General features: G+C 40.6%; 1 protein-coding gene across 3 annotated transcripts in view; it reads right to left on the reverse strand.

Annotated features, from left to right (window-relative positions):
- HUWE1 (HECT, UBA and WWE domain containing E3 ubiquitin protein ligase 1) overlaps positions 1-22,838 on the reverse strand; it is a 111,240-nt gene that overhangs the window by 58,431 nt on the left and 29,971 nt on the right. For all 3 annotated transcript variants that reach the window (XM_088137784.1, XM_088137783.1, XM_088137782.1), the window contains exons 7-23: positions 19,908-19,970; positions 18,554-18,631; positions 17,179-17,226; positions 17,020-17,088; positions 16,000-16,099; positions 14,557-14,657; positions 14,291-14,441; positions 14,073-14,200; positions 11,221-11,361; positions 10,908-11,022; positions 10,073-10,240; positions 9,883-9,984; positions 6,101-6,181; positions 5,802-5,908; positions 4,837-5,014; positions 3,073-3,164; positions 2,685-2,896 (exon numbers count right to left, since the gene is read on the reverse strand). In XM_088137784.1, coding sequence (XP_087993910.1) covers positions 2,685-2,896; positions 3,073-3,164; positions 4,837-5,014; positions 5,802-5,908; positions 6,101-6,181; positions 9,883-9,984; positions 10,073-10,240; positions 10,908-11,022; positions 11,221-11,361; positions 14,073-14,200; positions 14,291-14,441; positions 14,557-14,657; positions 16,000-16,099; positions 17,020-17,088; positions 17,179-17,226; positions 18,554-18,631; positions 19,908-19,970 — 1,934 coding nt within the window. The remainder of the gene's footprint in view (positions 1-2,684; positions 2,897-3,072; positions 3,165-4,836; positions 5,015-5,801; positions 5,909-6,100; positions 6,182-9,882; positions 9,985-10,072; positions 10,241-10,907; positions 11,023-11,220; positions 11,362-14,072; positions 14,201-14,290; positions 14,442-14,556; positions 14,658-15,999; positions 16,100-17,019; positions 17,089-17,178; positions 17,227-18,553; positions 18,632-19,907; positions 19,971-22,838) is intronic.

The raw sequence follows: 22,838 nt of genomic DNA on the forward strand, positions 1-22,838 counted from the left end.
GGATCGTTGTCATGTTGGAAGGTGAACCTTCGGCCCAGTCTGAGGTCCTGAGCACTGTGGAACAGGTTTTCATTGAGGATATCTCTGTACTTTGCTCCATTCAGCTTTCCCTGAACCCTGACCAGTCTCCCAGTCCCTGCTGCTGAAAAACACCCCCACAGCATGATGCTGCCACCACCATGCTTCACTGTTGGGATGGTATTGGGCAGGTGATGAGCAGTGCCTGGTTTCCTCTAGACATAATGTTTAGAATTGAGGCCAAACAGTTCAATCTTGGTTTCATCAGACCAGAGAATCTTGTTCCTCACAGTCTGAGAGTCCTTCAGGTGCTTTTTTGCAAACTCCAAGAGGGCTTTCATGTGTTTTGCACTGAGGAGAGGCTTCCATCTAGCCACTCTGCCATAAAGCCCAGATCGGTGGAGGGCTGCAGTGATGGTTGTCCTTCTGGAACTTTGTCCCATCTCCACACAGGATCTCTGGAGTGCAATCAGAGTGACCATCGGGTTCTTGGTCACCTCTCATACCATGGCTCTTCTCCCCCAATTGCTCAGTTTGGCCAGGCGACCAGCTCTTGGAAGAGTCCTGGTTGTGCCAAACTTCTTCCATTTGAGAATTATGGAGGCCACTGTGCTCTTGGGAACCTTCAGTGTAGCAGAAATGTTTTTGTAGCCTTCCCCAGATCTGTGCCTTGCAATAATCCTGTCTCTGAGCTCTGCCGGCAGTTCCTTTGACCTCATGGCTTTTGCTCTAGTACAGTATGCATTGTCAGCTGTGAGGCCTTCTATAGAGAGGTGTGTGCCTTTCCAAATCATGTCCAATCAATTTAATTTACCACAGGTGGACTCCAGTCAAGGTGTAGAGACAGCTTAGCAACAATCAAGAGAAATGGGAGGCACCTGAGCTAAATTTCAAGTGTTGTTGCAAAGGGTCTGAATACTTATGCCAATGTGATATTTCAGTTTTTCCTTTTTGATAAATTTACAGAGATTTCTAAAATTCTGTTTTCACTTTGTCATTATGGGGTACTGCATGTAGATTAATGAGAAAAAAATGAATTTGAATGATTGTAGTATCAGGCTGCAACATAACAAAATTGAAAAAAGTGAAGGGGGTCTGAATACTTTCTGAATGCACTGTATAACAGTATATCATCAGCATATGATGGAACTTAACCCTGTGCTGATGGATAACCTCACTCAGCAGCTACATGTAGATGTTATAAAAAAATTGGGAGATAACAGACCTCCAATGCACCCCACAAAGGAGTGGCTATGGGCTGAAATCCCCCCCCCCAGTCCTAGAGAAGGAAGGAGAACCCTTATAACACCTAATCCCCTGAGCCAGTCCAGGATACCATGGTAGTAGTATTGAAGGCCACTGAGAGATTGGGGGGGAAGAGTAAGGATACACCCCCATCCAAAGAGTACCACAGGTCAACAAAAAGTGCAACCAATGCAGCCTCAGTGCTATATTCCAGTTTGACACCAGACTGAAAGAGCTCCAGATAATCTATTTCCTCCAGTGCCCTTTGAAGCTACAATCCAACTACCTTCTTGACAACCCTCTCTAAAAAGGGAAGGCTGGAAATGGGACAAAAATTGCCCAGTTCTATTGGATCCAACAATGACTTCTTGACGAGGAGCTGGACCCCCACCTCCTCCACAGCTGGTGGAACCACTCTCCCTCTTAAGGATGCATCCACCACAAGGATCCAACCTCATTTCACCTCCCAGGATCCTTGACCAACTAGAAAAGATAAGGATCTAAAACACAGATGACTACACTTATAGCCCCAAGAACCCTGTCCACTTTCTCAGGACTAACAAGCTCAAACTCTTCCCAGATGACAGGGCTACATCATGCCTTAGTCAATTCCACAGGATCTGCACAGGATCTGAGAGATTTTATCTAACAGATGACTACAATAATCCTCACTGCAGTCTTGCAGGTGCTCCCCTGATCCTTCCCTACCCAGGAGCAACTGAGTCAGCTTAAATAAGGCTGCTGGTTGGCAATCTGTGGATGCAATAAAAGCAGAGAAATACCCATATTTTGCCACTCTTATTTAACTGTGAGTCCCAGCACCTCTTTAATTCATCTGGGGTGTAGCATTAAATGAAATCCCAGTAACTATGACAAATATTTTATGTCCTCCTATTCAGAGATTAACTACCCATAGAAAAATGCACATATTGCTAATACATGAGTGATCTTGTATGTTTTCTGTTTTGCACGCTATACTGGACAGCCAAATATATGCAGAAATAATTTTTCTGCCATAAGCAGCAATTGTTACAGTAGCTAACCTGGAACTAATATGAGGTTCAGTGGAAACTGAGTATGAAATAGTTTATTCCCATCCTATCTTGTAATATCCCATCCCTTTTTACGTTCCTCAGTTTCACAAACTGAATTTGCCTTGTGGTATGAGGTTTTTGTTGGAGAAAAAGCAATTCTGAAACCTCTTAAATTGCCAGGCATAACCTCAGAAGTTTCCTGGAACATCATCAGGATTGTCATATACAGGAATTACTGCCCAACTTCTTGGTCAGAAAATCCTGACTTCCATCCAAACTGGTAGCTTGAAAGAGCAGAGTAGACTACATTTGGCCATTTTGGTAAAACAAGTGGGCAATATCAACATAGCCTGTCACATGCTGTTCCTTTTAGCCTCATTTACTCACTGTTGACCAGATTCTGCCTCACTCTGTTGTGTGGCATTGAAGCTCTGCATAGCTTGCACCTCTTCCTCTTCTTCATCCTCACTGGAGGCCTCCTCAGCTGCATGAGTGGAACGAGGTGGAGGAGCAGTAGCTGTTCCATCGGCCTTCTGAATTGAGGGCTTTTGGCAAATGTACTTGGGATCTCGGCCCAGGTTACAGATCTCTTCTAGTAACTGCAGAAAAGTGTATGAGCATGTTGGCACTGAATAATTTCTACTGGAATAACAGTATTCCAAGTTAGATAAAAAAAAAAAAAATCAAGTAACAGGTAGGTGTGTACCCTGAAAAACTAGCTGGATTGACAGTTACAAAACAGTGCTGTATAGCAAGGGGCATTTTGCTGGCCTACCTTGATTATGGCTGTGGTAGCATCTGTCTTGAGCGTGGGCTGGTGTCTCATGAGCTCATCAACAGCACTTCCAAGATTGGAAGCAGTATCTCCTAGAATAAACATGGGGGTGGGGGTGGGGGATGCAAAATAGAAACATTCTTAAAGAACTGAAGTCACTACATGAGGCATTATAGCACTTGGCATGAATCAGCCCAACCAAAAGGCAACAGTTTATCTTGAATGCCCAATATGTAGAACTCAATAGCTCTTAAAGCAGGAGGCTGTAGCAACAGTCATACATGACCATAGTATTCTAAGTTGGATTACTGCAACGTGCTCCATTTGGAACTGCCCTCAAAAACTATTCAGAAACTTCAGCTGTAGCAACCTGCGCTATGGAGGTTAACAGCCAGGAAAGCAGCATGTGTGGAAATACAAAACATGAATCCCTTGCCTATAGCGTCAAAATTGCCTTCTCTAAAAAACAAAAACAGAAAACCTAGTCCTTGTTTTTTTCTAGATGAACAGCTAAACTTTTAAAAACTCCTAGGTTTGAATAAGTTGTAGGCTGTGTTGTAAGAACTTTTTGTTCCCTTAATTATTTTTACTGCTGGTTTTTTCCTATACTTTTTTTTACTGTTCTATGGGTTATTCACAGAAAAGCCAAATCCAAGTGTTTTAACTAAATTTCATGGGGACTCATTATATTAGTCTGACTGAAGCAGTCTACCCTCCCCCCAACACACACACACACATTCACAACTGTAGCGTCATGGGCCTTCATGGCTAATCTAACCTAACCATATTCAAAAGAGCTCTGAAAACCCAACTTTTTCTCCAGACCTTGGGTTAGAGTGGGTGGTCCTATGTGTAAGATTGTGTTCTAATGGTTGCTTTTTTCCTGATGTTTGGGTGTTTTGTTTTGTTTTTAACTGCACCATATGATTATTTTATTGTATACGGCCCAGAGTCATTGTAGAGTTGGGCAGCCTTATAAATTACAAAATAAAAATAAATATAATTCCAGTTATGTTTGTCCATTAGCAATGATAGCAAGAGCAGCATCTTCAGTCTATTCTGAAAGTCCCTATAACTGGCTGGTAGTCTACCAGAAGACAGAGCCTGTATATAAGCTAGAAAGTTTAACACCTGAATCCATGATTGGGCTCATATATTGTACAGGCAATAATATGATTTCTTTGATTTTGGTTCCATGAGTTGGGTGAATGCAGCCACTAGGAATGGTGGGCAACTCAAGATCCCAGGGTAGCATATGACCTTTTTTCCTGTTCCCAGATCTTCCTCCAATTTCAGTTACAATAGTTTCTGCCATTCTGAGCCAGGAAACACATGAAAAGTACACTTTTGTAAAGTTCTAGATTTCAAAAAAAGAAACTCCAAACCCGGGGGAAAAAAACCACTGGTTTTCACCAGTGAGGCTCTGCCCATCAAGGCCCTCTAGCCCCCCAAAAATGTTAGGTGAGCAACTCCCCACCAATAATTTAATCATTCCAGCCAACTAACAGAATAAAACAAATTGTGACTGTAATGTGTGATTCCCAATTTATACTATTCCAAGTCATAGCATTACAGTCATAGTTAAACACATCTCCAACATGCTATAGGGCAGAAGTGGGATATACCTTCAAGCCTACCTCTTTCTTTTATCTAAAAATAACCTTGTTTCTAGTGGATGAAGATGACAATGTCCAACACTGGGATCACTAGGCAGTGAGGAGTACAGCAAAATTCCTGGTATAATCTCTCTTCAATCCAACTTACCAAGTGGATCTGAACTACGCCTCCTCCTCATTGCAGGGAGATAGTCTGGTGAGAGCAAGACCTTGAAGAGACGCTCAAAAGGTTGACACTGAACAAAGGATTGAAGTCCCCGGGCATTCAGGCACAGAGCACTGAAGACATTGGGGAGAGAACCCAGAACTTCCCGAGTGGCAGGGACCTGTCAGAAGACAGAGACACAGAACAGTACCAAAAGGGTCATCATCTTACAGTCATGCTATACAAAGTATCTTTTCAGTCAGCTCCATATTTGATGTTATGATTAATATAAACAGGCAAGAGTATATACATTTGCAATACAGCCTATCTTTACAAAGTACACCAAAAAGTGTCATGACAGAAGAATATTGGAAGGAAGTAATTTTGTTGTGGAGAAGGAAACCCATTCTTATGCAGAGGAGAACAGCAAGAATTTGAAAAACAGAAGCTTTATGGTGCCCCCAAAAGAGAGAGAGAGAGAGAGAGAGAGAGAGAGAGAGAGAGAGAGAGATATCTGCCTGCCTGCCTGCCTGCCTGCCTGCCTGCCTGCCTGCCTGCCTGCCTGCCTGCCTTCCTACCTACCTACAAATGTAGACTCAGAGGTGGAAATTGGGAAGAAAGGGTAAGAATGAAGAGACTGAGTGAGGCAGAATGGAAAATTATCCAGATTGTTCTCTCCCTCTCATCTTTCTTTCTCAGTTTGAGAACTTAGGAAATATGCTAAAAAAATTATGCATTTGCAAGTATGAGCTTAACCATAAAATGTGTATCAGAGTACCTACTAAATAGTAGTAGAACAGTACCATTCATTTATATAAAACCCTGTTATCCAGGTTCAGTGAGCTTTTTTGAAGTGCCAGAAATAGGTACTATTCCAATCTTTCTTAGAATTTCCTACATTTCAAATATGAAAGAAAGCAGTTGAAGTGTTTTTACAGAACACCAGATATAATCCAAAAGACACTTACATCTTTAATAAGGAGTGCATGCAGCATGACGTCTGTTAGGCCATTGTCCTGTAGGGAGGACAGCAGCGAAGGCTCTTGGAATACGAAGACTGTTACCACCTCAGTGGCTGTCAGGAAAGAGCACAGAATGATGCAAGTCATTCACCAGTTCAGACTTTCCTAGGCAGAGAGGGAATCTTGGCAGCCAGGCTATAAGGCATTGCCTCAGTTTAGCACAGCCCAAGGAGAGAAATCAATAGGGGTTTAGACTGATGAGACATGCAAGACATGAACTCCTTACTGTGTGTAACCATACCTACCAAGTAAAAAGAGTGATGGTCCATAATATTCTGCATTGCTGATTATGTGTTTCAGAGAGGTAGGCAGAGAGCCATCCATCACTGCAAGAAGAGGAAAACAACAGGCCAGCCATATATTTTAGAAACCACATACACTCAGAATTATATATATTTCATTCAAAATTCTGCACCAGAAAGTACAATTTTATGACCTAAATCTTCTTAGTGAAAAATATATAAAATATGTTATGCATGTTTTATTCTACCATTTAAAAAAATGAGAACCAATAATATATTTTGCTAGTCATAAAACTTAAAACAAAATTTTTTTAGTAATAAAACTTTCCCCCCAATTATGTGGAATATTATTTAGCAAGTTCTTTAGCTTCAAAGATGAATTACTTTTTACAGCTTTCTATCACAAAAGCTTCAAAACCGACACTAGAAAACTCAAGAATTCATGTTCTCAAAGTGGAGCCAAACTATAATCAACAGATGGAAACATCCCAGAAAAAAGGGAATGTCTTGGTTTTCGTTTACTTACAAAATTATATAAATCAAGAGAACTCTAAGTGGTATACAAAAGCAACAGGCACAGCCAATGCAACCCTAATTAAAAAATACAATAAAATACAATAAAAGAAATACAATACATAACTATAGGTTTTTTGTTTTGTTTTTTTTAAATCACATTCCTAGCACCAGGAGCTCTACAGCACTCTAGTCCCAAAGATCTTCCAGAGCAATCAAGTTTTTACAAGCTTCCAGAGGCCATGAGAGTGGGGGTTCCCTTTGTTTTGGGGGGCAAGCTGTTCTAGCATCCATAGAAAATGTATGCTTTTATGCTCCCTCTTACCGCACCTCAATAGGTGAGCATGTTCAGAACTCTCTGTGCTGTCAGACTGCGTGAGTAGAATCTATATGGAATAGGCAGATACCAGGCCCTAAGCCATATTTTTTTATTTATTATTATTTATTTATTAATCAAATTTATATGGCCACCCATCTCACCAGAAGTGACCCTGGGTGGCATACAATAGTCAAATAAAACAACACAAAAATAAAAACAATCATTTAAAAATATAAAAAATCAGTATTAAAAATTAAATATTATTAAAATTAAAATATACAAACCCCAGGCATGGAGAAAGTGAGTATATCCACCTCAGTAGTGGAGCCATCTAAACATACCTCTGGTTCCCAAAGACCCCCAGGCCAGGTCACATAACCAGGTCTTGAGGGACTTCCGGAACATCAAGAGGAATGGAGCCAACCTAACCTCCAGGGGGAGAATGTTCCACAAGGTAGGCACGATGGCAGAGAAGGCCCGCCTCCTGGGACCCACCAAATGTAAGTCCCTGGCAGATGGTACCCACAGTATGCCTTCTCTGCCAGATCTAATGGGACAGGCTGATGTAATCGGAGAGAGGCAGTCCCTCAGATAACCTGGCCCAATGCCATGAGGGGTTTCAAAACCAGCACCATGAATTGGACCTGGAAGCAAACTGTGCTCTTCTAGGAGCACACATAACTGCCTACACCAGTTGAAGCTTCCAGATACTCTTCAAGGGCAGCCCCATGTAGAGCACATTACGGTAGTCCAATCTGGAAGTGATTAGGGCATGAGTGACTGGGAGCAGAACCCCCGATCCAGGAATGGGCACAACTGGCGTACAACACGAAGCTCTGCAAAGGCCCACCTAGCCATGACTGCTACCTGCTCTTTGAGCAGGAGTCATGAGTCTAGGAGAACCCCCAGTTTGCACACTGGGTCTGTCTGGGGCAATGCAACCCCATCCAGAACCAAAGATGGCATAGCCCTAGAACCAGTAAGCCCCAAAACCCAGAGTTGCTCAGTCTTGCCAGGGTTCAGCTGAAGCCTATGTTCCTCATCCAGACCCCCACAGCCTCCAGGCACTGAGATAATATGTTCACACTACTGCTTAATTCGCCAGGGGCAGAGATACATAATTGGATATCATCAGCATACTGATGATACCTCACCCCATGGCAATGGATGAGCTCACCCAGCAGCCTCATACAGATGTTAAAAGAGGAGAAGAGAGAGCACCGAACCCTGCGGTACCCCACGTAGTAGGGGCCAAGGGCGAGACCTCTCCTCCCCAATCATCACTGATTGGAATCGACCCTGAAAAAAGGTGGTGAACCACCACAACACCATGATGCCCACCCCCAATCCTTTGAGCAATCCAGAAGGATATCAAGAGGTCAAGTTGGGCAAGGATGGATGCACAACCCCCATCCCACCCACGCCAGAGATCATCCAAAAGTGCAACCAATGCCATTTCCATCCCATACCCTGGCCTGAATCCTGACTGAAAAGGATTCAGATAATCAGCTTCATCCAAGGCTCTCTAAAGTTGTTGCACAACCACCTTCTCAACCACCTTCCCCAAAAAGGGGAGGTGGGATACTGGAGAAATATTGTCCAGTATGGTGGGGTCCAGTGATGGTTTCTTGAGGAGCGGGTGAACCAAGACCTCTTTAAGAGGTAAAGGAACAACCCCCTCACTCAAAGAATTAACCACAGCTGGAACCCACTCACACAACACCCTCCCAGACTGCTTTAACAAGCCAGGAGGGGCATGGATCTAAAGAGCAGGTGGCTGAGCTCACAGTCTTAAGGACTCTGTCCATTTCCTCAGGTCCAACAGTTTCAAACCATTCCCAGATAACCAGGCAAGATCCCTCCCCAAGCATCTCCTCTGGACCTGCAACAAGGCCTGCATCCAACTGGGAAAGAATCTGAGAAACTTTGTCCAACAGATGCTGACCAAATTCCTCCGCATGCCCCTGTAAGAGGTTCCCCAAGCCCCCTTTACCCAAAGAGGGCTCATGTCACCTGAAACAAGGCTGCAGGGCGGCAATCTGCAGACACAATAAGGGTGGAGAAGTATTGGCACTTCACCACCTTTACTGCCACAAAATAGGCCTTAATAGTGGCTCTAACTTGTGTTTAGTCAAGTTTGTCCTTTGTTGAGCACCAGCGACACTCTAGACATCTCTTTTCTCATTTCATCTCCCTCAACTCCTCCGTGAACCATGGGGAGTGACAGGATCCCTAAGAGGGGAGAGGTTGCATGGGCATGATCTGATCCAACATCTCAGCCTCCCCCTTATTCCAAGCAGCAACCAAGGCTTCAGATGGACCGTGCAGCAGACCAACAGGAACTCCCAGTTCCCTCTGAAACCCATCTGGGTCCATCAGTCGCCAGGGGCAGACCAATCTAATGGGTCCAGCCTCCCTGCAGTGGATAGTGGCACTAGAGAATCCCATGGAAATCAGGGTGTGATCTGACCATGACAAAGGAGACACCAAGAGTTCCCCCAGTTTCAGATCACACAGCCACTGCTATGTAGGCTTTACATATAAGGCTTTATAGGTGAATAATCAGTATCTGAATTGCACTCAGAAACCTATTGGTAGTCAGTGCAACTCCCACAGAAATGGTGTTACATGGCAATAATGAGATGGGCTGGTATAGGCCACTGTACTTTGCAAAACTGAAGTATCTGGATGGTCTTCAAGTGCAGCCCTGTGTAAAGCAAATGATAGTAATCCATACAGAAAATGAAAAAGTATGAATGAGCACCCCTGTTATAGATAATAGTGCAGTTGGTGCACCAGCCTCAGCTGGACCAAGGTCCTCCTGGCCATAGCCTCCACCTGCTGATCCAGGTTTTATTAAGGTAGCCAGTAGTATTTACATGCAACAGTGAGAGAAGAGCAAGCTGTCAAAGAAGTCAAAGGAAAGAGAGCCCTAGGCATTAGGGAATCTCACCATGACGTATGCCATCTGAGAAAGCTGGGTCTTGGATGGCCTTTTTTAGGAAGTTCAACATAGACTTCAGAAGTGCTGCTCGCTGAGGGATGCACTGGACTCCTGAAATAGGGAAGACAACCAGAAACTAAATCAGTGAATAGCAAATAATCTGAAAACAAAATGAGTTTCTGTAAAAGTCGTTACATACCACTTCGGGGTGAAATTACGGTGTTTGTGTTGCTGCTGCTGCTGCTGTTGCTGCTGCTGCTACTACTGGGGGTAGTGGCATTTGAAGCTCTTGCTTCAACCACAACTTCTTGCCGATTCTCTCCAGAGGTGGAAGGCCCAGGGCTACTCTCCATGGCTACATCAGAAACTGAAGATATAAAAAGTTGAGCCAGTTTGGGAAACAAAAAAATCTTATGACACAATCTGTCATCAAGAAACTATGTACAAGAAAAAAAAAGGTTTGAGTCAACACCTATTAGAAGGATAATTTGAATTTAAAAAGGGGGTTCTGAGGTGGTAGGACACCTTGCTTGTTGGGCTACCAGTCCATCTAAGACACCAATATACAACCTTTTTCAGGCTGAGGACTGCACATGACCTTTCAATACAGTAGTCAGCTCCAAAAAGTGACCAGGGCCAGGATAAAAAATTGATTCTCCTTTAAAATGAATTAAATTAAAATGAAATGAAATGTATAATTATCTACTAAGGATATAATGATTTCTCACTTTGGTCTCATTTAAATAACAATTAATTCCATATGGAAAACAGGCGTGGAGTTTATCTTCAGGTGGATTTGTTTAATTTCAAAATGTAATTTGAGAGAGGCTATTATGGAACCATATGCTTTGTTTCTAATCTATTTCACTTTAAAATTTAATCAGTTGAAACCATTAAGAGAAATATACTGAGTTACAATTAAAATAAATAAATAAAACTTTTTATGGATGCTTTCCTCTAAATTTCCTTTGTTTAGCACAGTTTAGATATGTGAATAAAAGAAATAAGTATCATTAGGGGTTTTTTTTAATTGCCTTCTACATCCGTCTCCATCTCTTCACCCTCTTGTGTAACAGTGGAAACAGCAGGTCTCTGGATCTTTGGTTTTATTACAAAAGGACATTCCCTCCGACATAGGTCTGCTTCGTGCTAGAAAACGAGTTACAAAAAGACAATAGTATGCAAAAGTTGAGAAACTGTTATATTCTGAAACAAAAATACACTTAATTTTTTGGCTGTAATGGCAGAGTTCAAGATAAATCTTATTACATATAAGCGTTATCTCACTACTAAAATTTGAAAAGAACTCTTATTGAAGGGCCAAACCTCTAATAAAAAATATCTTACCTCTAGTCGGTAGATGAAGATAGAGAGGCCACTGTGAGACTGGAAGGCTGCCATGTCTAGGTTTGTGATTAAATCCACCACACGGACTGCTCTGGTCACAAAAGTGATCTGGTCCTGTTCATCTCCCAAGAACTTGATCACCTAAAAAAAAGAGAAAAGGATTTGAAGACATACCTCTAAACTGACTGACTCATTTAAACGCTAGTTTCTGACATTAACAAACATTCAGTCGTCTAGAAGAAATACTATCTTCTCCAAGATAATCATGCACCACCGAAGTTTCATTTAGAGACACACTCTTCTTCAAAACAAAAGAGATGCCTAGAATATCACTGGTGAAAGATGAAGAGCAAAGCTGACCAGACACAGGTAACAGCCTTTATTAGGACTTATCTTGTGGCGGTAAGAGCAATGAAGCAAGTTCACTTCTCCACTCTGTGTCCACAGACAGCTGGACAGCAGCCCTGTTTCAGGTGACCAGGTCCCTTCTGAATAAAGAGGGGCTGGTCAGAGCTGTTGTGAGAAATATTCTTGGCATCTGTTGGACAAAGTCACTCAGCTTCGCTCGGAGTTGGACTCTGGTTGGGGAGATCCTATGGAAATGCCTGAGGCTTGTCTGACCTCAGTTATCTGGGAAGAGCGTGAACTAGTTGAACCTAAGGAAATGGACAGGGTCCTTGCTGCTGTGAGTTCAGCCACCTATGTTCTGGACCCATGCCCCTCATGGTTGGTTAAGGCCTCCTGGGAGATGGCATGTGATTGGGTCCAAGCAATGGTTAATGCTTCATTGCAGGAGGTGATGGTACAATGGTTCTCAAAAGGTCCTCCTTGGGTTTAGACAACTTTTGTCCAATCTCCAACCTTCCCCTTTTAGGGAAGATTGTGGAGACAGTGGTAGGCACTCAGCTTTAGAGGGCCCTGGATGAAGTGGATTAGCTAAACTGTTTTCAGTTTCCTTTCATGCCAGGTTACAGTACTGAGATGGCACTGGTTGCACTTGTGGATGACCTTTGGAGGGCTTGGGATGAGGGTAGTGCAACTGTCCTGGCCCTCTTGGCTCAGCAACCTTTGATACCATCAACTATGGCATCCTTCTGGAACTGTTTTGGGGGTTGGGAGTGGGGGACAGTTTTACAATGGTTGTCCTTCCTCTGTAGCCAGTTCTAGTTGGCAATGAGGGGGGGAGAGGTCCAACCCTAAGCCCCTCATATGGGAGAGCTCAGGTCTCTCACTGTTCCATGAACCCACTAGGTGAGGTCATTCAGCAGGACAGAGTGCAGTATCATCAGTATGCTTATGATACCCAGTTATACATCTCCATCCTGGCTGGGCAGGCAATGCCATTTGAGTGTTGACCCAGTTCCTTGGGGCTGTGAGAGTCTAGATGGGGAGGAACCAATTCCCACTCAACTCTAGCAAGATGGAGTGGCTTTGGGTTTCTGGCCTCCTGGACTTACACTCCTACTTGAGGAGCACGTGGCAGCCATGGCTGGGGCGGGCGGGGTTTGCACAGATCCATCGTGTGTGCCAACTGCGTCCATTGTTCGACTAAGAGGCCTTGCTCACAGTCACTCGTGCCTTGGTCACTTCCTGGTTGGATTACTGTAATGCACTCTATATAGAGCTATCCTTGAAGACCATCTGGAAATTCCAACTGCTTCAAAATGCAGCAGCCTGCTGTTTCAGGCACCCTTGCCTTCCCACACTGCTGAGCAATCTGCACTGGCTTCCAGTTTCTTTCTAGATGCAATTCAAGGTGCTGGTTATCATCTGCATGGCACAAGGCTAGGTTGTCTGCAGGACCACTTCTTCCTGAGGATACCTGCCTGCTCTACCAGGATGGATAGAGTGGGCATACTCCAGGTCCCTTTTCTTAAATGCTGTCATCTAGCAGAACCAAGGAAATGTGCCTTCTCAGTAGTGGCCCCTGCCCTGTGGAACACCCGCCCCCCGAGATCCCGCTCTTTTAGCCTTCCAGAAAGCCTTAAAATGTTGACTTTTCCCCCAAACGTTGGAACAGGGTGAGGTTGGAGCCCAGTGATTGTGACTATTTATGTATTGGGAACTGTTGTTTTAGGGCACTGGGAGTTGTTTTTGGGTTGCTGGTTTTTATTGTCCATTTTATGTTTTTATCACTATTGGTGTGAGCCACCCAGAGTTATGGCACATAAGATGGGCAGCCATTTAAGTCTCTTAAATAAAATAAATAGATAAGATGGTTAGGATCCTCATTTAACCTTATATCTAGGACTTTATTATTGCATTTTATCATACAGGCTTTGATAATAGGAAGTAAAGGATGTATCATGTGGCTAGTTGATAATCCTATTTATTTTAATTCCTAAAAAAATAGTCATATTTAGTTTGAAATATTACTATAAACCCAAGGAATTGAAAAGCTCATGTGAAATCTTGGCCAAGTTGTCATACTATTTATTTTTTTTAAAGTCTCTCTCTCTCTCTCTTACACACACACACGTGTGTGTGTGTGTGTGTAAATAAATAAATCTGTTGTGGCAGATCAGATCAGCAAATGCTCCTATGACTTGGGCTCTTTTTGATCTGAGAGAGTATCTGACATAAGTTAACTTCTTGGTCTCAGAAGCCCAGACTTCAAACAGCCCAAATTACATAACCTGGAGAAAAATTCCTTTAATTGGTATTCATGATTTACAAGTTTTCATTCTACTGAATGGAAGTGGTAAGGAAGGATACATGAGTGCACATAGAGAACACTGATACCCACAATATCACATTATTTTCACATTCTATTCTATCAGCATATCTAAAAGAATGTGGTGTGGAATTTTCATTTACTTTCCTCAATCAACTTCACAAACAGAAAATACTACCTTCAGTAAGGCTTCCATCATGCCACAGGAGACAAGAGCTTCTCCTCCTGCATCATAGCTCGCCAAGTGATATAAGAATGAGAAAAGTGCTGTAGCAAACTGGTGGGGATATGGCTCCATAGAGGGATCTAAAGAAAGGGGGTGGGGGGAGAATACCATTACATTTTCCAAAATATAACGAAGTATATTAATTGCTTCTAAAATGCACAGCTACTGACCAATCATGGCCTGTATACAATTCCGGACTAGTACTGGTAAAAATCCATGGTAGGAAGCAGTTCCAGTGCAGTCAATAATACTGCTGAGTTTTGGAGTCCGTTCCAAGTGCACAATGGAAGTCAGTGTCCTCAGTGAGGCCGCTTTAATATCCTGTCAAGGAAAAATTGGAACATGGATAGGTATATAGATTGAAATTTGTTATAGAATAAGGTAATCACAAAGTAAACTTCATAACTCTTTCCTACCCCTGGATAAATAGACCTACCATTAATTGTTTATCTGTAATTTGCAGCACATCCACTAACTCTTCTATCAACCCATTGTACAGTATGCTGTTGGCGGATTCCTGCAAAGCATTGGAGTACACTGTGGAAAGAGAGGTAGGCAGCATTAAGAATTTTCAGTAGTTACAGGATGTGGAGAAAAAGCAAATCTATTACTTCAACTGAATGAGTAATTTTTACTTCCAGTAACAGAAGCTTCTATTATTGGAGCTATATACCAGCTGTTTCCTATCAGAGGATGCAAGGAAATGAAAATGTAATAATATGATAGGTTTTTATATTTTTCTCACACAGACATAGCCCATCCAAATAGCCATGAAGGAACACAGCAATTACATGAAGTAGGTCTCCATCAACCAATATTTTAAAAGTACATTAAAATTGGCATCCTAGTATGACAAAAACAAAGAGTGAAAATTATATACTTTGAAACATGGAAGGCTTGTATATCTTTATTCTTTCAATTTTCTCTTCCATGTCCTCCTGAACCTGCTCCATAAGAAGCCACTGGAAATGTTGGGGAGCGTGTAATGTTTGATTGACAGGTAGGCATTTGATATTTTATGCAGGTTCAGATGAGTTAGCAAACCCTCTAAATAATTGTTTGGAACTAGTAATAAACTAGAGAGAATGTGAAGCTTGAATCCATTTGCAGTAAAACAGATAGTTGTCTTATTCTACCAATCTTGAGCTGAGAGTACATTTTATCATGCTCCCTTGAAAAAACAGGTTAGTAGCCTTGGATTCTTACAATGCTACTCCTCTTAGATATAAATATGGTGTTTTGTAAGGATTTCTTTTCATCAGATACACTAGCTAAGTATTATCAGTAGTAATAGAGTCTTGGCTAATGTCATACATATGTGCCTTAGCAATGGAAGGCAATATCAAACAGAGAATACTGTAAGACACTCCATGAGGCTACCTTAGACTACTAGAATACTTAAGAGGTGTTCAACAATTACAGTTAAAGCAGCATCTAAAGCAGCTTGGACTGGCCACATGGATGATCTCAATATCAAGGAATGTGAAAACTGCTTGCTGGTTAAATTTCTGGTGATATCTGGAATCTGGTGGATATCTTGATTTGAAATGCTTCCTCTCATAGGATTTGAATTACTTGGGATCTACTCCCATACGAGGCCTCCGATCTGCCTGTGCATTTGGGTCAAAGAATTTCTGTTTCGAATTTTGCCAGACATGTTCAGGTGGTTTTTGTTTTGCTATATCTGGGTAAGTTTCAATGGCAGATAATCTAAAAAACAGCCTAGAACTCTGAATTACATCATTCAAGTTGAACCATTCCATAAAAGCAGAAAAGAACTATTTTAAAGTTACTCCAGATCTCTTTGCATAAATCCACATCCTTTACCCTTAATCCTGGCATTGCCCAGAGTAAACAACCCACCTGCCGGCATCCTCACCTAATATAGAAATGGCATGCAGTCTGGCCTGGACAGCTTGCAACCGCTTTTTATGATTAGAAAAGCCATGGGCCAAGCGAATATGTGTAAACAGCAGCATCTACAAGAAAATTAAATTACTACAATAATTTTTTAAGCACCAAATATAACCAGATATCCCACACACCATCATGAACTAGCTCTATGAATACAGTACAAAAAATTGAAATAAAGTAAATTTTCAGTTTAGCAAACCTCCATTTACCAGACTTAAAATGTAATGGACAAACTTGCTTTCGTACAGATGTCTACCCTCTCCCCAAACAATGGTCTAAATACATTTTATACAAAATTATGAATAATTCATTTAAATTTACATTATTTTCAATAATTTACATACTAATGCATTTTATGTTATTTGCATCAATTTATGATATCTGTGTAGTGACAAACAGCAAAAATAGATGCAAATAACAAACTCAGATTTAACAGACATCCAATAGGGACTCCTTCATCCTGAATCCTCAAGGTTTTACTTTACATCATTGCAGTGAGAGGGAATGATCTCTCTCTCTCTCTAAATGTTTCCCCATATTAACCAATATTGCAAGTACTGTACTGAACAAACAATCCATTCAATTATGAGATAATTGTTCTTTATAGAATATTTTGACATAAGTATAAGGAATCCAAAATATCATTCCCATCCTGAAGTCCAAGAATATATCATTTCTCCAAATATCTTATATAAGTTTCACACATAAATTTGGTCCTAAAGACCTGAATTTGATCTCATGCAGAATAATTCATTCATTCTCTCCATGTTGAAAGCACATGCCAGGGTGGGCAGCAAGCAATGGAAAATTAATCTAGAATTTAATCTAGAATTTGCAGTTCATAAAGTGCTCCATCAAACTGAAATAATTCCAGCTACAAAGGGGATTCAGGATTCTCCAGTTCTCAAGATTCCCTGGCACCTTTTAGCTTCTTCTCATTCTGCAATGAATCCAGATTATTGCCGTGGTTAATTATTCAGTGTACCTGTTTATCCTTTGGGATACTGTACATTTTGGTGAGGGATTCCATAATTTCTGAGGGGCTTTCTGAAATCTGAATTGGAAAAACAGCAGCAGCTTAGAAGCCATGAATACAAAAATGAGACAGTTTAAAGGGCCACTTTAAAACAGAGAATTGGTTTACCTTATCAAGTTGTTCTATGTGGATATAATGTAGTGTGTTGCTGGTAGTCTGAAAACAAGAAGATGTTGGAAGTCAGTTCCAATTTCTAATTTGTAAGACATGGCAGATTATTTAATGGTATGTGGGAATAACCTTGGGAGGTGGGGGAGGGGGGAAGAGGTGCTGCCTAGGGAACGATCAGGTAAGAGGAGGCATAGCCCGCAGCTGCGTAACGGGCAGAGAAAGAAACACAGAAAGGAACCTCCCTAACTTACTAGACTGTAAAAGAGATGGGGGGAGATTTGTACTTTCAGACTTGCAAGATTCTGTTAATGTAACCTTACAATGAAGTAGAATTAGCTCATCCGGTCGTGGTTCCTGTCTGGTCTACCTGGGAAGGCTGACATCAATCTTGCAAGTCTGAAAGTACAAATCTTCCACTGTCTCTTTTACAACCTGATTAGTTAGGGAAGTTCCTTTCTCAGTTTCTTTCTCTTTCTGTTATATAGCTGCAGGCTATGCCCCCTCTTATCATTCCCTAGGCAGCATCTCTCCCCTGCCTCCCCATCCACATACCATTACAGATTAGCAACTATGGTCCTGAACTTTTTAAGGAATCACCACAAGAACAACAGTTCAGCACTAAGCTGGGGTTTTGGTTAACAATCAGATCTGGCCTTTGTGGGGTATTCAGACATATCTCAAATATGGATTAGTGTGCTGGCCAGCCCTGTTTGAGAGAAAACTGCTACCCCATAAATCCATACCTAGGGGGAAAAAGCATAATAAGGAATAAGTCTCTTTAAAGGTATACAAAGAGATTGCCTGGGAAATGAAAGAAAATCTGTATTTCTGCATTGAAGTACTCCACTAATTTGGGAATGCTATCAAAACCTATCAGCCACTCAGTTTTTATCCAAATCTTCACAAACTGGAGATACTATGAAAATGTACTCACAGGGCCTAATGTAATTCAGAAAGTGAGGACAGCACAGGAAAGCAAACTCTAACCAAGTTAAGAGGACAAATAAGCAAGGTTTAATACCACTGAACCCTTACTGTTGTTATTATTATCCTCAAGACTAAAAATCAACATATCTGATGGCAAGGCATAACAGCTAGAATAGAGGTAAGACATTAGGTGGATTGTGACAATATCCAAACTGAGTTAATAAACTACTGAAAACATCTAAAATTAGGAAGATTGCCTGCCAGCACCTTCTCATACCTAAAGTAACTTCCTCCATCTTAGTATTCACTCAGTGGTGAGAGAGCTCCCCTTTTCTCTTACAGACTGATTACATCCCTTTTTAATGTAATGTGGATTTGTTTGCCAAATCTTGCTCCCACCCATTTCCCAGAAAATCTTTCAAGAACAAGTCTGTAGGAGACTCACCCTTTTGTCCACTTTGACTTCGGTCCCTGGCTCTGCATAGAATTCAAAGTGTAGTGTAGTTGCACTGGGAGGGTATTTCTGTGTACAGATCACAGTATGGAATCAGAACACACCAGATGGCAAACACCCTTTCCAAAAATCATACCACTCTCTCTGGACTGGGGGAAGGAAAGCAAAAACTGCTGGTTCAAAGGACAATGCACCCTGGGACTGAGATGATCCACTTGCCAACAGGCTAATATCACCACCTACTAATTCTTCTTATATCTATGTGCAAGTGGGAGGAGGAAGAGGATTAAGATGTAAGAAGTTAAGATTAGGTATGAAGACATGGTGATGCAGAGGGACCTCTGCTGATATTTCAAACATCACAGATACATAAAGATGTACCAAAATGAAATAATGACTTTCAGCAGTCCCCAACAGTATGACTAGCAATATGCCTAAGACTATATAGCCCTGAACCTCCTAAGCCATAAAATAATTTTTGAGCCCAGGTGAAAACTGCCATCTAACTTCATGGTTTCACAACATAAGATAAGCGCTTCAAGAAAAAAATGTTCTTTGGAGCATCAACTTCTATTATTCTCAGTGCTGACTATGACAATAGAATCCTCCTTAAAGATGATTTGCTTCCTATTCTGGAGATTTAGAGTAACCATCTCTGTTTTGGTACAATAGTAGCTATACCATTTGCACTGATCCAGGGAGATGTACTTCTCAAAGGACCAACATACTAAACATACTATTGCAGATGACTGATATTCTCATTATCCACAAAAACACAAAACACCCTGTTTCTGCCTACAACAACATGTTTCATTTCAAAGAATAGCCATTTCAAAACATAATACTACTCCCCCCATTAGCAAAGCAAAACCAGCAATTTCCAAAATCATAAGACTACAAAGGTAGGATTTCTACCAATTAAAGGAATTAAAAGAGCTACAGGGAGCAGGAAGAAGACTCCAAAATTTCTATTCAAGAATATTCAAAATGCTCCAACTTCCTATAATTGTGTATTGCTCACTCTCAAAAAAGAAGAGCATATGTACTAAGAAAAAAACTTTTCAGTATATGAACCTTGGGGTCAAAATCCTTTAATATTAAATGTTATTTTAAGGAATAACCCTTATAAAGCCCATTCAAGACTTTTTTTTTTTTGCTTTTATTTCCACTACACTATGTAAATCAGTGTTCTGATGGACTCTGTCCATTAGAAAGACCGCATCTGTTTTCCACAATAGCAGATATTCGTGTACATGAAAAAGCAACTGAGAATTAGTCCCATGAGAGTCAAGCTACCAATTGCAGTGGCAGAAAAGTAGGAGGCAGATCAAAATGCATGACTTACCAGCATGTGCAAATCTCTACAACATTCTGCAAGACCAAAGCCATTCTCCTTGCCACCCCAACTCTATAGGAGAAAAGGATGAGAACACCAAAGATGAGTTAATTCCAAAGCTACACTGTAATTCTAGAAGAAAAACTCAAATTATGTACTAATGTATTAACTGGTTAAGTAAAAGTACTTTGGTCTGCTGTTGTTTACTGCTGCATATAAAAAGCAAATAATGATGGTTGGTTTTCATCTAAACCTCATGCTTCCTTTATGTTGCCTATATTTTCAAAACCAAATAAGTTCTGAATAATGCTCAGAAAGCCTACAGTAATGAATCCTGGCTCCCAAAGAAAGAAAGACACTACTAGAATTTGGAAAGATACCTTTCCCCAGGGTCAAGCACAAAAAATATTGACTACTACTGAATGCAAAACTATGAGACAATACAGAGAGACTATGCAAAATCTTTCCACATGCAACAGAATTTGCCTTCAGAACTACTAGAAGTCCGGTGAATCACTGGTGGGGTTCATACATCACACTAAGGCATAGTGTGATTTTGCTTTTTGTTTAGTGAAACATGTGAACCCACCCATTATGGGCAGTTCAGCATCTTAAGGTTTAAAAAAGACTAGCTTCTTTCAGTGGGTGAACCCAAACACAAAATTAAACAAATACAATCATTTGACTGAGTTTACACATTCATGATGCCATTGTTTGCAGAGTAAGCTACAATTGGCAGAATTCATACAAAGGCAAAGTAAATCACGTTACTGCTTTGTGAGATGCGCGAACTCAGTCACTGTCAAGCCAAGATCTCTGCCTTTAGAAAGGCAATCAATCCACATACCAACAGATTATTTTCATTTCTCAGTTGGAATACACATGCAAACCACTAACTGATTTTGTAGTTATGGTTAAGTACTAAGAAAAATAAATTCTATGGCATTCAAATCGTCCTGATGCATGTAACTACACATACGTTAAATAAATAAGATGACAGTATACAGCCTTGGTACACTTTTCAATTATGAACCATTTCGTTGTTCTAAATTTTGTTCTAATAGTTGCTTCCTGGTCATCATACACAAATGAGGTGACCTGGTATGGTATGTTTTTAAAAGCTATCCACAATTTGTTGAGATCAAAAGTAAAAAATTCCTGCATAATGCATAAAAGAAAAATAATCATCTTCTTGGAATTCCCTTGCTGTTTCATTATCCATCAGATGTTAGCGATGTGATTTTGGATATTTTTGCCTCTTCTGAATCCACTTTGTGATTTGATAGTACTTGTTCCATGTGCTGTTGAAGTCTTCACTATTATCTTATTAGCATGTGAAACAAGTGCAATTGTTCAGTAGTTTTGAGCATTCCTTAGAGCTGCCCATTTTGCTACTGGAATATAAATTGATATTTTCTTGTTCCTCTACCACTGCTATGTTTTCCCTATTTGCTTACAATTGCAATTAGCATTTCAATTGTATCACCTTGTAATATTTTAGACAGTTCTCCTGGTTTGTCATCAACTCCTGTTAGCAATGTTTTCTAAAGCTGATTTAACTTCAGTTTCCAAAATGTCAGGCTATAGTTCAGTGATCAAACTTCAATATATATATCACTGACTTCAGACTCTTTTTTGAAGACATGGCATATATTCATACCATGTCTTCTCTGTATCTTTTTTCTCTGGTGGATCTTTACCTTGTCTTTTATCATGACCATTTCTGTATAAAAATTTCCCTCGTTTCCTGTAAATTTTCTTCAATAAATAAGAAAATAAATATCTTTCACATTTGACTGTTATCCTCACTTTCTTTGCATTGCCTCTTTTTGTTTTCCTCTGGAATTCAGTGTTTAGTTCAGCAAATTTTCCTCTGTTGCTTTTTGCTTTCTGCCTTTCTTCAGCTATTTTCAGTGTATCAGCTAAACATTGTTTCACATTCTTTTTTCACTTTTGAATATTTTTGTATGCTTCATTTTTAATGATGTTGCTGTTGACCCTATCAAATCTGATCCATTAAACCCATTCTTTACCACATATTCATAAAGAAAATTACTCAGGTTGTACCTTGCTGATTTCCTGATTTTAGTTGTGTTTTGTTTTGGGTTTTTTGAGTTTAAATTGTAATTTTGTAAGTAGTTTATGGTCTGAGTGCAGCCAGTGCCAGGGCTTGGTTTTGCTAACCAAAGAGACTTTCTCCATCATTGCTTGCAGAGTATATTGTTAATTTGATTTTGGTGTTATCCATCTGGTGATGTTCATGTGTAGAGTTGTCTTTTAAGTTGTTGGAAGAAGATAATTGCTATATACATTGAATTTCCTTGGCAGAATTCTGTCTCCTGCTTCATTCTGATCATAGAAATCAATTTTCCACATTTTCTAGATGCTATTTTACTTCTAACTTTTTATAATTAGTATGACTTTTTATGTTGTGCTGGTACGATATTGTAAATCATGTCAGCACACAGAATAATCATAGAATTATTCAACATTCAACTCCTCCGATTCTGTGGTTGGAATAAAGTCTTGGATCACTGTAATACTGTTTAGCTTGCATGGGATTTAAACTGAGATTATTCTGTCATTTTGGCAGTTGCATCCAAACACTGATTTTGACACTTTTGTTAGCAATGATGGCTACTCTATTTCTGCTAAGATTTTCTTGTCTGCAGAAGATTTGATGCTCTCCTGATGTGAAGTGACCTCTTCAAGTCCATTTCAATTCACAGAATATCAGTGTTCAAATCTTGACACTTTTGCTCTGACATCATCAAGTGACCATGGTCTGTGGCTCCAATATTCTGCATACTAATGGTATGCCTATCTTTGCACATCAAAATGTCCTTTTGCCCCTGCACACAACAGGACCTAAACATTTTCTCAGCTTTAATGCTGCTACATCACAAGCATCAGCGCTATTCATACCTGCCCTCTGATCTT

Source organism: Python bivittatus, unplaced genomic scaffold (genome assembly GCF_059951505.1).
Source record: "Python bivittatus isolate LINGU-HERP-01145 unplaced genomic scaffold, Pbiv_v1 ctg000220_np1212, whole genome shotgun sequence".
NCBI lineage: Eukaryota > Metazoa > Chordata > Lepidosauria > Squamata > Pythonidae > Python > Python bivittatus.